A 15,353-nucleotide genomic window follows, 5' to 3' on the forward strand; every position below is an offset into this window, starting at 1 on the left:
ATTTGACATCCAACTCCACCCAATATCCAGCCCCTCCCCCATTCTCCAGGCTGCAGGTGGGGGTTATTGTGGGATGACCAGCACAGTTGACTGTGGGTTCTCCCCTTGAAAAACTTCCCAAATAATCTCTGCCAATGCCAAACACAATTTTTTCTACTATTACCTCTTGCCATTCATCTGCTTGACGATTGAAGTCTAAAAAAATGGGGCATATTTGCAATTTAACATTTTTGGACAAACAGGAAGAGCTACCCACAGCCACAACAGTCTGGCTCCTCCTCATATTCCCAGCTGGATCACACACTGCTGTGTACTGGTGTCCCATTCTCTAAACAGTGTTTGTCTCAAGTCAGCTAGTATGGCTGTGTTAGTCACTGTGGCACAAACGGCATGCCAGAGCTCGGCGGGGTTGAGGTCGGGACTGCAGGCAGGCCATCCCATCATCTCCACAGTCTGAAAGGAGTCTCTGATAAACCTTGAGTGAGCATTATTAACTCGGAGGAAGAAATTCAGTCACAGATTTGGGAGATATTGGATTGCCATTAGTTGCAGAATCTCTTCTTAATATCTCTGTAGATTTTAACTGTATCCAGTGATGACCAGCCTTGTATTTCCAGTGAGGGAGATGCTACTGCAACACCATCTCACTGCATCCACCAACAGCTGTGACCTTATCAGTGCAGCAATCAGCATAGCGTTCCTCCCATCGTCTCCACACTTCCCTCTACTATCCAACTGCTGTTGGCTGTATCTGTACTCATCAGTGAACCCGATGTTCCTCCACATGTCCAGGTTCCAGTGCACATGCTCCTGACACCAGCACAAACAGGCCTGGCGGTGAAGGTTAGTCATGGTAGTCAGTAGCATATTAAGGCTTTTTTTGGGGGGGGGGGGGGGTAGAGAAGATTTGGCTAATTTTTCATAGAATTATCAAATGCATTTCCCTTACAAATGTGGCACCATTTAAAAAGGGAAATTGACGGACTTCCCAATTGCATGACATTTCATCAAAAAAAGCATTGTCACGACAAATAAAATAATGCACTAAACACCAATTTATCTTCTACAGCTGAAATATTTAGGGACATTTTTTACGTATCAGGTCAAGATAAATATTTTATTACCCTGTGATGTTTATTGTATCATCGGTTTTGACTCCAGACAACCTTCTTTCTTACCTACCTTCCTAAACTCTGCTAAGAGATTCTACATCTCAAGATAGTTCATTCATGTCTGCGTTACATTTGTGTGTTATTTGAAGCGCTCCACGTCAACACTTGAAGCCCACCGCCCTCACAAAAGAGCCACTTCTGTCAGCACAGACAGATGCTCATATTATCTAGAGTTTATTCAGTATTTGAATTTATTTCCACTATTTGTCCTGTATCGTTGGAAGTAGAAGTGTGACTTTTAGGCATCCATCTGGGCCCTCCTTTGGAAAACCTGGAAGAAAAAGTAAGTTTATAGAGTATAAAAGTGCAGGTTGGAATTGTACCACAGACTTCAAGGTAAAACTTATTGGAGGTATAGTTAAATAAAAAACTTGGTCCAATAGTTGCCATTAATTCGAACATGAAACAGATGTGGTCAGGGAAGTTAAAGAAGGATACAGAAGAAGAAACAAAGAGGGACAGCAGAAGCAGAGCATCAAAGTGTGATGGTTCAAGACATGATCAGTCCAACAGAAACACACAGAGGGCTGAGAAGGGTGATGGAAGTCATACGAGGAGAGTTGCAATCAAATAGAAATAAAGAAAGAGAAGCGATAACGGGATGGGGAGGATCAAACTTAAGACGTGGAAAGCTGAGGTGGTAGTACTGATTAGAACGGAAAACACTACAAGATGTTTCCAGGGAGATAAAGGACATAGAGAACAACAAGTGCTGAACACTGCGACACTCTCAAGCGCACACAATGAAAGCCAGACACACAGCGGGGGAAGAAAAATGGCCTCAACTCACTTGTGTCTTTACAGAAGAAAGAGGAAGACAAATGAAAAAGGGATTGGATGTTAATAGAATGTGATGAAAAAGAAGATTTGGCTTGGAGAACACAGTAAAATGCAAAGGTTAATGAAGACGCATGTTGTGGACATGTTTTATGGACATTTACCATGTAAATTAGCTTTATGTTTAAAACCTCAAAGTCTGTGGTTGTGTTAACTTATTCCTTCATCGGGCTTTTTGTGTCTGAAAATGACTTACTTATAAAATCTGCTTTCAACCAAGAAACTCTGCAAAGCTCAAATAATGAGTCATTAATACTAAAACTTGCAATAGGATTGTTTTTCTAAGTTTCTATGTGGGTCATTGGATCCCTGGGCAGCTTCCTGCTTTGCCAGGTTGGTAACTCAGCCTTGCTAGCGATCCCACCAGGGTCTTTGGATATCAAATAAATGTTTTTCTGATGTTAATTCATCCAGGGGAGATTTTGCTGAGCTGTGTGTTTTTTAGACAACACTCCCCCTTCATATTCACACCAGAGAGCTGGTCGCTGTGCAGCTCCACTGGAGCTGAAGATTGCTTAATGGCGCCTTAGCGATGAGAAGAGTGTCGGGGGAGAGGAATGAAACACAGATTAAATTAGATTTTCCTACCTGGTCTTTGATCCTGGTCTGTAAACTATGAATTAGTTTTCTATGCTAACACTATTTAAAGGTAATACATCTTGACCTTTATGCAAAGACATCGACTATGAAGAGCCTGTCATTTGTTATATTTGTGTTTCAAAAACTTATGAAATGATTGCAAACAGATTATAATAATAAAAAAAAACCTTCTAAAACTCAATGTAATATATTTTTATGTTTCTTGTTGTTAGCATCAGACGAAACCTGGAGAATTTATGATGCGATTGCTGAAACTGCACATTCCAGGAGGATAATCCACCTGTTTTCATCTTTTTAGAACACAAAGATTTACAAATGAAATTCAAAGAATTTAGATGATACGAGTTTTTCTTTAACGATTTTATTTTACATTCAGATTTTTATCAGTCTGCAGTGAATGGTGACCTGTCCAGGGTGTACCCTGCCTATTGCCTGCTAATTGCTGAAATCGGCTTTCCTGCTATCCTGAACTGGAAAATCTATATAGGAAATGAATGAATGCATGAATTTAGATTCTTATTTGGATCAGATGTTTATATTAATGTTGAGTTGGGCATGTCCAGCCCCGAAGCTCTCTGTCATACTGGTCACTGTCGTCCTTGTGAGCTCTTGCAGTGTCTTTATATGTTATAAGCTGCCTTATATAATCTTATTTTGGCTTTTTTATGTGAATGTCTTGCTAGAAGGCATGACAATTTAAATAACAGTTTTCTCATTTTGTTCATAATCAGAATCATCAGACTCAGAATTTATCTCAAGATGGATTTTGTGTTCATGATCAAAGATAAATTCCAGTCCCTCCAGGGTTGTCACTTTTTTACTTCTGCTGCTCTACTTGCAAAGCTCAGACACAGAGTTTTACATTTAGCTGCACAGTGTGATGTTGGTAGGAAGGCCTTACATGTCTGACCAGTCCCCCTGCTGAGTGTCCAGTCATCATGGGTGAAGTTTACCCACTGGAACAGAAAAGGTTCCCATCAATAATCACAAATACACCTGTATTCTTTCTCTTCACACATGATGTCAGTAGAATTGGGAGAGGGTTTTATGTTTGTGTGTGAGTATGGTGACATGTATGACTTTTGCAAAGAAGCAACGTCAAACTTCTGACCCTTTTAATTTCCACTTTGACTGCTTGGCATCCACATGTGAGAATTAACATTTTTATTACACACGCTGATCATTCGTATTAAGTCTGTATTTACTTTAAAATAGATTCATTTGAGCAGCAACATAGCAGGATAGTTCAACACCTATGAACCTTATCCAGGAGCAATACTTCTCTTACTTTTTTTTTTGTTTTTTTTCTGAAAATACTAGTGTTTGATCAATAGATCTGAAATCCCATCATCAAGAACCCTTGTCCTGTTTTCCTGCTTTAACACACCTGACTCAAAGTAATGCATGTGTGTTGGAGCAGGGAAATACTGCCCCTCCTGCAGATCTGTTGTGGTGGATTACTTTGTAATTTGCTCATGTTATTATGCCAACAAACAGACAATTTCCCCAGCTGTTTAAAAGTTTCACCAGCAAGATTAGCAATATGGAAATATTCAAATGTTAATTGGTCTCTTAGCGGCGTCGATGTTACAGCTGATCTGTTGAACATGCCAGCAACATATTGATTGTGAGCTTTGTTATGTTTTGTTTTTGTACCCTGTGATTATCGATCCAATGAACAACAAGACACTGAAGTTGCTGTTTTAGGTTCCTTTTATTTATTTCCCCTGTCTTGTCTCAGTTTGCCTTGAGTCATTGAAAGTGGATAAAATGTGTGAAGCAACCATGCTGACAAATACTGCAGATATTTAAGAGTATAAATATATAGATAGGTGTATGACTACATATATATTTGTCATTGCTTTGTCTCTGTGAGTGTATGTGGGTATGTATATGTGTATGTATGCATGTATATATGCAGATGTGTACATGAGAATGTATGTGTACATGTCTATATTTAGTCATTCATTCTTATTCTGAAACCGCTTAATCCAAGTAAGAGTCGCGGGGGAGCTGAAGCCTATCCCAGCAGCATTTGGGCGACAGGGTGCCAGTTCATACCAGTCTATATTTATTATTTTTTAATTAAAGTTATTTCTTTTTCATAAAGAATAAAAAAAAAACAGATAATTAAGGGATCATTTTAACAACTGTAAGGAAGCAATGTGTCATCCTGCTTCTTTTCAGACACTTTTAACCTGTTGATTAAGTTGTGTTATTTTGTCTGGAATAAAGAAATATCTATCTATCTATCTGATTTAACTGCATCGATGCAACTTCAAAACCACCACTTATAGGTCTGGTTTTGTTCTTTACAAGCTTGCAGACAGTTGTTGAGAGGGCGTCAGGGACGTTTTTTTCAATACAAGACAGCAAACAGCCCATAATTCTTAGAAAATTTCTAAATAATTTTAAAATAATAATTTATTTAAGATTCTAAATAAACTATTTGTGACATTAGAAAGGTTTTAGAAGTTTTACTTTGACAAATCAGCTGAAATCAATAAGCTGTTTTTCTGATTGACTACATACTCAGAGTCCTTGTTGACAGCTGCTGAGTCTGAAGAATGAAACTGACAAGCCTTCCCTGTCTCGTGTTCCAGTTTGTAAGAGGAGAACTTGTTTAAAGATGTAAAAAAAAAAAAAAAAAAAAAAGATTTTGAGAGGGGAAGTTGTCTAATTTATTTAACTTCTTTTATATAAATAATTGACTCTTCCAGCTGGCGAACAACTTGAGCCTCGTCTCTTTCATCTCCAATCTCACATCCTCAAACTTTATTCTGAACATTTTCTCCCTGATTGATATAAATCAACTTTTTGAAAGATGTAATCTCATATTATATCCCCATCAACATGTTTTCTATTTTTCTACCATCTCATTCTGTCCCAGCTCCTCACATCATGTTCAGTCAGCTACTTTGTCTCCTTTCTCTGCCACGCTCCTTTCTTCTCTAACTTTTGTGGATTCGCTCAAACGCTCCAGGGAAAGCCAGCAAGATGATTTGCAAGTCTTAAATGTTTTTTCTTTTTTCCCCTTCAGGACTCTGACAGAGCTTCTGAAGCAGCCGGGGGAGGCAGGAGTGGTGGATGGAGCTGGAGTTCATCATCCTATAGGGACAAACGGCATCACCGCCAGGGCGCTGCGCTCCAACAACGGTAGGTCTTCTGAGGGAGCGTGTGAGCCCGTGTCGGTTTGATATGAGAAAATTGAACTGACGCTGGAAAATAAAGGCAAATCCACCAGTTAAGGTATAGCTCGCCAACCTTTTATTTGATTATGCTTTATATAATCACCAGCCACTTAACTGGGTACACGTTGCTTGATCCAGGTTGGACTCTCTCTCTGCCCTCAGAACTGCCATAATTCTTTATCAAGATTAAATAAAATAAAAAAAAATTACTTATTTCTGAAAGATTTTGGTCCATATTAACACAATAGTTGCTGCAGATTTATCAGCTGCACGTCCATGATGAAGAACTGGTTTGAGCTTTTTGACATGTTGCTGGAAGTAGCTATCAGAAGACCGTAATAAAGGCATTGACATGGTCAGCAATCATAGTTGGGGAGGTGTCTAGATCATGCTCAATCGCTACCAGGAGGCCCAAAGTTTGTCAATTATAAATATCCTATAACATTACACCACAGACATCCTGAGCTATTGAGTCAAGGCAGGATGGGTCTTTTCCTGATGTTTTGTTTATATCAGAAACTGACTCCAGAGTTTAAACATTGCAGCTGAAATGGAGGTACATCAGACCAGAGAGCACTTTTTCCTGTCTACTCTTGTGCAATTTTTGTCGGATCTGCGTAAATTCTACCCGCAGTTTCCTGTTCTTAGCTAAAATGGGGGCTGTGGACCCAAATGCAGCACAATGAGGTAGAAATAAAAAGAAGAACAAGCTTCAGTTCTCTGAATAAGGTCAGGTGTTTTGGTTGGCAACTGGTGAGGGCCCAAGTTGGAATTGTACCCCAGTCTCCCACTACCCAGGTAAGCAGGTTCTCCTTTGGGCTAAATAATGAGTTGGCAACAGCCTGGCAACTGTGGAGGGAAACAGGAGAGGTTATTTAGGGACCTGATTGGTAATTGGCAGGTGGCACCAGCAGGTGGACGTGGTGGAGTTGATGAGGAAATGGCTGAGCATGAGGGCTGGCAGCCAAGTGTCCGAGCGTGACATTTAGCTGACAGGAGCGGCGCACTGTGTGGTCTTCTGCGGTGGCCCATGTGCTTCAAGGGTGAATGTGTTGTGCATTCAGAGACAGCAAACATAGCTTGGTTGTAACAAGTGGTTTTTTTACTTATTGTTGACTTTCTATCATTTCTGGATATTTTCTCTCTTTCAGACTGTGGTTTAATGGGAAAATTCCAGTACTTCAACAGCTTCTGAAGTACTCAGACCAGTCCATATTCAGACACATCCAAAGTCAATTGAATCCCCTTCCTCAGGTTGAATATTAGCAAGTTTTCTTGACCTTGTCTGCATGACCGAAATAACCACTTAAGGCCCGATCAATAAAAAACTGGCCATAAAGTCCCTTTTTTAAAATATGACCTCTCCTCACTTGGTAGAATACAAGTATCAGATTGTGTCCAACAGGACTTTTAACAAAGTTTTTACCATAAAGTGATACAAAATGTCACAGAAACTGTATGAATCAAAAGTGATGGTGTCTGTAAGGTAAACTGAGATACTGCCATGTGATTGATCGTTTGTGTTAACAAGCAATTGAACATATGCACCTGATAAAATGCCTGGTGAATATAAGTTTACTAGTAGTGTCCAGCTCTGGTCAGAGAGGGAAACAATCCTGCAGGTTTCCATGCATCCCTGCTCCAACACACCTGACCTAAATGAATCAGTCATCGTGCAGAACTTCATCGACTGCTGGATCCAATCAATAGAAGCCAGGTGTGTTGGAGCCGGGATACATCAAAAACCTGCAGAACAGCGACCCCCAAGGACCGACTTTGAACCCCTAATATATGCAGTACATCTACACACATGAGAATATGACAGAGGGAGTTTTCTGTAATCGGTGATCTGTCTAGGGTGTACTCTGCCCCTCGCCGGAGGATTGCTGCGATCGGCTCCAGCCTCCTCGGGATCCTTAAATAGACTACGCATTATAGATAATTTCTGCATTAAATCCAGAATTTCATTATGAATATGACCAAACTACACCAGATGTAAAGAGACAAAAGGTAGCCTTATCTAAAAAAGATGGTTTGGCCATTTTATTATCATGGAAGGAGTCACTATAACACATTTGTAAACAGGAAATGTAGGACAAGTTCAGCTTATTTGTGATTGGCACATTTCACATAAAAGAAACTTCAAAGTGCTTCACATAAGAAAAGCTTTCCAGCAAAGTGCAGAAGAAACATTAAGTGTAGAACAAAAAAAAAAAAAAAAAGGGAAAAAAAAGATGTATTAGAAAACCCTATGATTAGGAATTACTTAGGAGGTGAAATTACAATCAGGTGTGTAATTGGATTTTTGGGATTGTCCTGCTTAGTTTGGGAAAAGTAAATCAGTAAAAGTCTAATTCTAAAATTATCATTCTTGTTAAATACATTTTTTTTTAAAAAAAGCAAATGATCGTTTCAGGCTTCCCCTCAAATTTAAACAATTATTTTAATATATCTCAGGTTGGCAAACATAATTAGGGTTGATGAAAGGTTAATTTTATCAATTGACTCAGGATCACTCTCATTTTAATAGGATCACATTTGCTCTGATCAATTAATCAAGTGCATTTGATTAGCATTAGCTGGCTGCTACTTCCCTCCTTCATTCCTTGAATCCTCAAAAGAGTGAACTTTCTCACACTACTACCTCCTATTTGTTTGGTTTGTGTGAAATGAGTACGAACTGAATATAATGTGTCAGTCAGTATTTATTCAAGTGTGCTACTCTTCATCTGAGCTTGTATTTACCTGACTTTCAGACCAACAACCTGTTGCACAAAACCAAGATAAGGAATTAAGGCGAGATGTGTTGGTCATCCTGGCTCAACTCGTTTGTGATCTGGTTGCACGAAGTGGACAGTGTGACGTGTTATGACATTAGTTACCATGGAGATTCATTCTGTGAGGCGAGCCTGCTCCACACCAGGCTAAGTTCCACGATCAGTTTTGATATAACATTTTATGTGTTATGTCTGCTTAGTTTTAGTATCCTGTCTTATTTTGTAGTGTTCCCTGTTTAGTTCATTTTTGTGTTGGTTTCCATAGGTTTCACCTGGTCTCGTCTGTTCATCCATTTCACTTGTGTCTTGTTTTGTTTGCCAGTATTTATAGCCTTTGGTTTCAGTTTGGTTTGCTGGTTCATTGTGTTTGCTTCATGTGTTAGCGCTTTGTCTCTGTCCTGTTAGCCAAGTTTAGGATTAAAACATCTTGGTTCAGCATCGTGGCTCCTGTTCCTGCATTTGGTTCCTCACCTCCACCACAACCCTCACAAATTTAATCCCATCCCTTATTCCAGTCTGCAGTCTTCACAAATGAAAACTAATACTTATTCCACTTTCTGCTTCCCGTTGTTGTCACATTCAACTAGACAAACAGTCATTAAACACTTTTGATCATTAATTGCAGTTATTTTAGTCAAATTATTTTGCTGTCGTTAGATAAAGAATCTTTTCCTGTCGACTATATACATATATAAAATACATATTCCATATAAATACACATCAAAGAGAAACACCATATTCCCTTTTTAATAAGGATGAATCAAAGCTATTAAACCACGAGCTCCATTCAAAAGCAATCAGTGTTCTGCAAGACAGAAAGCACAGAATCAAAGCATATTATACTACACAAAAACAGATAAACATTCACAAAGGTCAGAATATAATACACTCCTCACACCGAAATAAATGCAGGACAGATCCATGCAAGACTAATTAACAGACAAATGGATTCAGTAGCCTCCCGACAGGCCTGTATATTTACACAGTATGCAGACAAATCATCAGAACAGACTAAATTGACTGAATATTACACTGATTCCTCTGCCAATGCAGGACATGTGCAACTTTAAAGTAAGCATGCATATGAACCAAAATAACTGAAGAAATGTTGGTGCCTGACCAGCTGACCACTGTCTTCATCAGCGAAGAGGTCAGCATTGTCCAAGTCCATGTGTGGCGGATCTCTGGGGGTCCTTTCCCTCCTCAGGTGGGGTACACTGTGGAGGACAGCACAGGCCACCAGGATGTCCCACGTCCTGTCTGGGTTGATCATTAAGACATGAAGACATTGAAAATGTGCCATCAGGAGGTCAAAAGGTCATTTCTACTCATGCCCTTGTTCTAGTATGGGCATTATTACGTGCCTGCTCTGCTTCCTGAGAAAACAGTGTCAGGAGGCAGGGAAATCTCCTTTCCTAGTCAACAAGAAATTTCAGCTGTGAAAATAAAAGTTTATCATCACAACCTCATAGATAGGAGGACATTGTTAAACTCAGCCATGATGTTAAATGCGACTATTGTTGTGTGGCTCACCCTGTGATAGATGCTGATAGATTGCAGAGATCCAGAAGAGTCGCATAGCGAGCTAGACCACATTGTCACAACACTGCTGATTCAGCTTTGCAAGCTTTGCAAATCATCTGAGATGACGAGGACTATTAAGCCGACCGATGCACATCACTAGCCATGAACAACGTTCATTTATAGGCATCAAGAACTTATGCTCACCTGAACATTTATGCTGTCAGAAGATTTCCTAGTCCTAAATATCAAATTTCCAACGGAGGGTGTGGACACCCCCTCAGCTGTACATGACATTGGGGAAACTGTAACGCAAAGCAGTAAATCGCTTACTTCGATCGTTAACACTTGTCATGTAATGTGTCATTTATTTAACCTGCTGTCCTATTAAAAAAAAAAAAAAAAAAACTTCTTGGAAGATGCAGGAACTTCTGTTGCCAGGAAAGGAAATGAAACCATGTGCTTTAGTAGCCAGACACAGACTTTCACATCATTTCTCTCACATCTGCAAGCAGTCTTACTGCAGTTTCAGCGGATTCATGATCAGAGTGCAACTATGTTATGGGACATTGTAATCATGTGGAATGTGTTTGAGACGACGTGTGTTTGTGCATTAGTTACACATTCAGGCAGTCTGTGATACTTTGCCACACCTTCTCTTGTTGTACCTGAATAAGTGCGGTTGTACATGTTGATCTGTCTTTCCTGTCCTCTCCACCCTAACCAGCCGAGGCAGATGGCTGCCCTCCCTGAGCCGGGCTCTGCCGGAGGTTTTCTTCCTGTTAAAGGGGAGTTTTTTCCTTCCCACTGTTGCCTCGTGCATGCTCAGGATGGGGGATTAGATTGAAGTCATGATTCGATGCAATCAGTTGGTTTCTATTATAGACTATGTATGAATTGGCTTGAAATGATGTGTATATAAAGGGCCCTGTGACAACATTGTTGTGAAGTGGCGCTATACAAATAAAGCTGAATTGAATTGAATTAAATTGTTTTGCATCAGTTCTGGAGAGAAGTACGCCACCTTCCATGTTCCCGTGGTAAATCAGCAATTCTGTGCCACAATATCGCATTGATTCAGTATTGGTTTCATCTGTCTAGATGGATGTGTGTCTGCTTATCCTTGTGCAGTTAAGTTTCAATGCTCATGTCAGATGGTGTGTAAGTTTTCAAATAACAAATATTAAAATATTTCACATGACTGAATGAGGAAAATTGTGAGTGGTTAAAAAGTGAGTGGTTAAAAAGTAGTTATGCAGCACTGTGTGCCACTAAGCCCCCTTCAAAATCTCCAAAAGTTTGCCTTTTAACTGTTTAATATTTAATGTTTCTATAGCGGCAGGTTTTCACACACCAATCATCACCTTGTTGCAGGCATAACAACTACAGACGGTCAGCACTAGTTTAGATACTCAGACCTCTCCAGTCTTTACACATGCTTAAACTTACAGAACTTACACACAATGCCGACTGATGCATCTTGATCATATGCATAAACACACAAACATGTGTCATCCACGGCCAATGAGGAGCAGGGACAGACAGGTCATATTTAATTAAGATGTAATTAGCTGTTCCAGCTCCAGACCCACAGAGAGATAACTGTGTGACCCATCTGTCTGTCTGCCTCCATCTTTAGATGCTTTGACCACACTAATAAACATGCATGCACACACATCCACGCACACACACACACACGCTGGATATAATCTTGTGTTTCTTCGGTGTACTGAGACTTAAATTAGACATATTTCCTGAGGGCTAATTTGTGACAAGACTGATGGCATGTTTAAAGGACAAAGATCCCGACTGCCTCCCAGTTTCGCTCTTATTATTTTGCTGTGGAGCCTCCCAGCTGTTCGGATAAAGAGGTTGGTGTGTATCGCTATGTGACAGATGAATGCCTCGCACTGTTAAGCTCAGGTTTCTCAACAGAGGCAGCCGTGAAGCCATTTGAAAATAATTCACATGACAACAGCTGCTCGACTTCCACGTAAAGGGACAAACCGACACTAACTGTGGCAGCACATGATCCATATGTTCTACACAGGCTCATATATAAACTGTTCACCTTTTCATTGCGCAGAAACACATGCATGTCCACGCGACGTGCTCACGAACGTCGACACAAAAGGAAAAGGCTTCTTCCTTTACTTTCATCTTCCCACCACTGATACAAACAAGATTTTGGCCTCATTTTCACCCCTCATTCTTCTTATTAGCGCTTCATTTTTCTCAGTCCTGCCTTCCCTCGTTCCTTCCTTTTTCTAATAATCCTCTATCTTAACTTCCACTGCTTTCTCACATTCCTTTGTCTTGGTATCTGTCTTTTATCTTTAGTTTTATTAACCTTAAGTAGGTCTGTATGCACACAGTTTTACTGTATTTCAAGGAGGCTGTGAAACTCAACATGCTGCTGCTGAGAATAAAAAAAAAAAAAAAAAACATAAAACATGAAAATCTCTGATTTTCACTAAAATAAGCAAGGGTGGGGCTACCCTTAAAATCGGAATAGCCCCCCAGGTGCCAACTCAAGAAGAGACCATCAAATTCTAACAAATATTTATTGTGAACTGACCTTTACCTGGGTAAACTTCAGATTCCCGAGTGCAACTGAATGCAGCATGTAATATTTCTACATGCTGGACCAACAGTACCATGTCCTTCATCATAATACATTACTTATACAGCATCATGTTAACCAGTTACCTGCATGGATGACAATATTTTTCTGTTCAAACTTTTGAATATTTTTTAAAAGTCATAATGAAACTTTAAAAGTCATAAAACTGTCAGATGGGACGCGCATGTAAAGTTAAATTTGTTTGTGATTTGGCTCGAAGCAAATTGTTCTCCTTATTCATAAAGTGCAAGTTTTTGTGCTGAAGTAATTACAGCCGTACAATTAGGATCATCCTGAGTAAACAAATTTTGTATTTAGAAAATATCCCTGACTTTTTGATTAGAGAAATTTAGCTCTACTTTTTAGGTCAGATGGCCATTTTTGTTGTAATAATCAGTCCATCGTTTAGGTCAAGTAGTACCATCTTGTATAGTTTTAAACATGAGTTCAATATTACACTAAAACACAGCTGGAATCAGAATCAGGAAGGCTTTACAGCCAGCGACAGGAAAGGACATTTACTTTTACTGGAATTTGTTGTGATGCAAAAAGAGAGCAAAAATTTCCAACAGACAAAAAAAAAAAAAATCCAAAAGTTTGAAATTATTTTTGGATTTTTGTATGACACAAAAAATAGTGCAAAAATAAAGTGAGATTAAAAATGAGATAAATAAGTGAGTTATGAGTTAGTCCGAGGAGTGAAGGGGGATCACTCAGGGGGACACTGTTCAGCATGCTAACAGTTGTAAAACTGTTCCAGTGGCAACAGGTCCTGGTCCTGGTGGAGCAGGACCTTTTTCCAGCTGGAAGGGACTGAAAAGGTCCAGGATGAAGAGGGATAGGCTGAAGTCTGGTGCAGGTTGCAGCCAATCACCTTCTCAGCAGAGTGGATGACTCCCTGCAGCGTGGCCTTGTCTCTAACCATAACTGCTTAGAAAATAACACTAAGAACTATTTTCACTTCACTTCAATCCAGTGTTTTTGATTTGATAGCACTGATTTTTGTGGGTTAATGAGTCACAACAACAGCAAGTGTTTCCCAGCCATGTTTACCTTTTTTTTAGTCTTTGATACCTCCACACCTTTTACTGCTGTAAAAGGTGTGGAATCACATTATCTCACTGCCGGAGCTGATGTCCTCGGCAGCCATAGAGTTAAGAATAATAAGATGCCAAATCTCCCAATACTTATGATTTGTCCTTTTTGAAAAATGCCACTGAAGTATGTGAATGTTAGATGTGGAAAAATGGGTCAAATATCTATTTTGAAGACTTAGGGATGAGAGACGATCAGTGTGTGTGTTCATGTTTGATTTTCCCATTGGAACACGACACCAAGTGACACAGATACAAGAGTTTCTCCTCTCTTAACAATCTCTGCTACATCTTATTTCCTGATATTGAATTGGTATTTTTATTAGGCTTCACAGTTCAGGTCAGTATCTTTTTTTTTTTTCCAAGGATGCACACAACTTTTTCACAATTAAAACCAGATTAAGAAAGGGAAGTTATTGTGGAGAGGGTGTGAGATAAAGACAGACATATGGATGTGAGGCGTACGGGGTGTATCGGCGTGGTGACAGTCCCCGCGACTTGATGAAGTCTTCCTGATCCTGCTGTGTCAGCTGTCATATAATCACATCTTAATTAAACACATTTAATCCTCCAAGCCACTTACACAGAGAAAAACGAGAGGAGCTGAGAGAGTTTTGGAGTGAGTGAAAGATGGAAAAAGGAGACATACTGGTGAACAGATGGTGTTAAATGTTTACAGGTCAGAAAGAAAGCACTTCTGAGTGGAAGCTGACCAGGAAAGCGACAGATTTCAGCAGATAACTGCAGCAATGACAACAAAAGTGCAAACAGATTTCTATTTGGAGTCTGATGGTGAAATCAAGCAAAATTTTATGAATGGCAGATGAATGAAGCAGATTGACTCCTTCAGGGTTGATTACACATTTATTATTTTTTCTTTATTTGAACACACTGAAGATGCTAAATAGTATAAAAATTATCTGTTTGATGAAGGGTAATGTGAGAAAAAGAAAGTGGTTTTATATTGCAGAAGTGGCGTTTAAAGACACACTACACAAGTTTTGCCATTTTTCCAGTGACGCGCCCTCTCGCCAGTCAGAGTAAGACAAACTTCTGATGACTCGTTTTGTCCCTTTCTCTCTTTAATCTTCTTGTTTCTTTGCTGAATCAGCACGTTCAAAACAGCTAGTGTGTTCATATCCATTTTCTAAAATGAAGCGAAACTCTGTTGCAGCGTCATGCAGTGTCCTGGATGAAAAAGTTGGATAGTGAGTCTCCAGAAACACACATGATAGATGTCACTGTGTCATGAAACGAGTCCGGAACGCGCAGTTTTAAGGTAATAAAGTTACGTAATGAGTCTTTACATGCTAGGTGTGTATAACACGTTTATAATCCAGAGCACAGGAAGGCTGACATAAAACAACGTGAGAACTTTAAGATAGATTACAAAGTGAAAAGTCATTTATAAAATGTCTGAAAAAAGTTATGCAGAGTTGAGATACCAGTGGAAGCAGGAAGAATCAGGGGTGTTTATGAAAGTAAAATCATTTGTGGACATTGTGTGTTTAATGAGGCAGATGTTGAAAACGGAGGTT

The 15,353-nt window shown here is 39.5% G+C and overlaps 1 protein-coding gene across 1 annotated transcript in view; it reads left to right on the forward strand.

Moving 5' to 3' along the window:
• Positions 1 to 15,353, forward strand: part of LOC306765545 (protein shisa-8) — a gene marked incomplete at both ends in the record, with an annotated part of 115,729 nt that overhangs the window by 39,810 nt on the left and 60,566 nt on the right. Inside the window, one exon of the mRNA XM_079253028.1 lies at positions 5,650 to 5,765. Within this exon, the coding sequence (XP_079109154.1) occupies positions 5,650 to 5,765 (116 nt within the window). The remainder of the gene's footprint in view (positions 1 to 5,649; positions 5,766 to 15,353) is intronic.

This window comes from Telmatherina bonti (genome assembly GCF_933228915.1).
Source record: "Telmatherina bonti genome assembly, chromosome: 14".
In the NCBI taxonomy this organism is placed as follows: Eukaryota; Metazoa; Chordata; class Actinopteri; order Atheriniformes; family Telmatherinidae; genus Telmatherina; species Telmatherina bonti.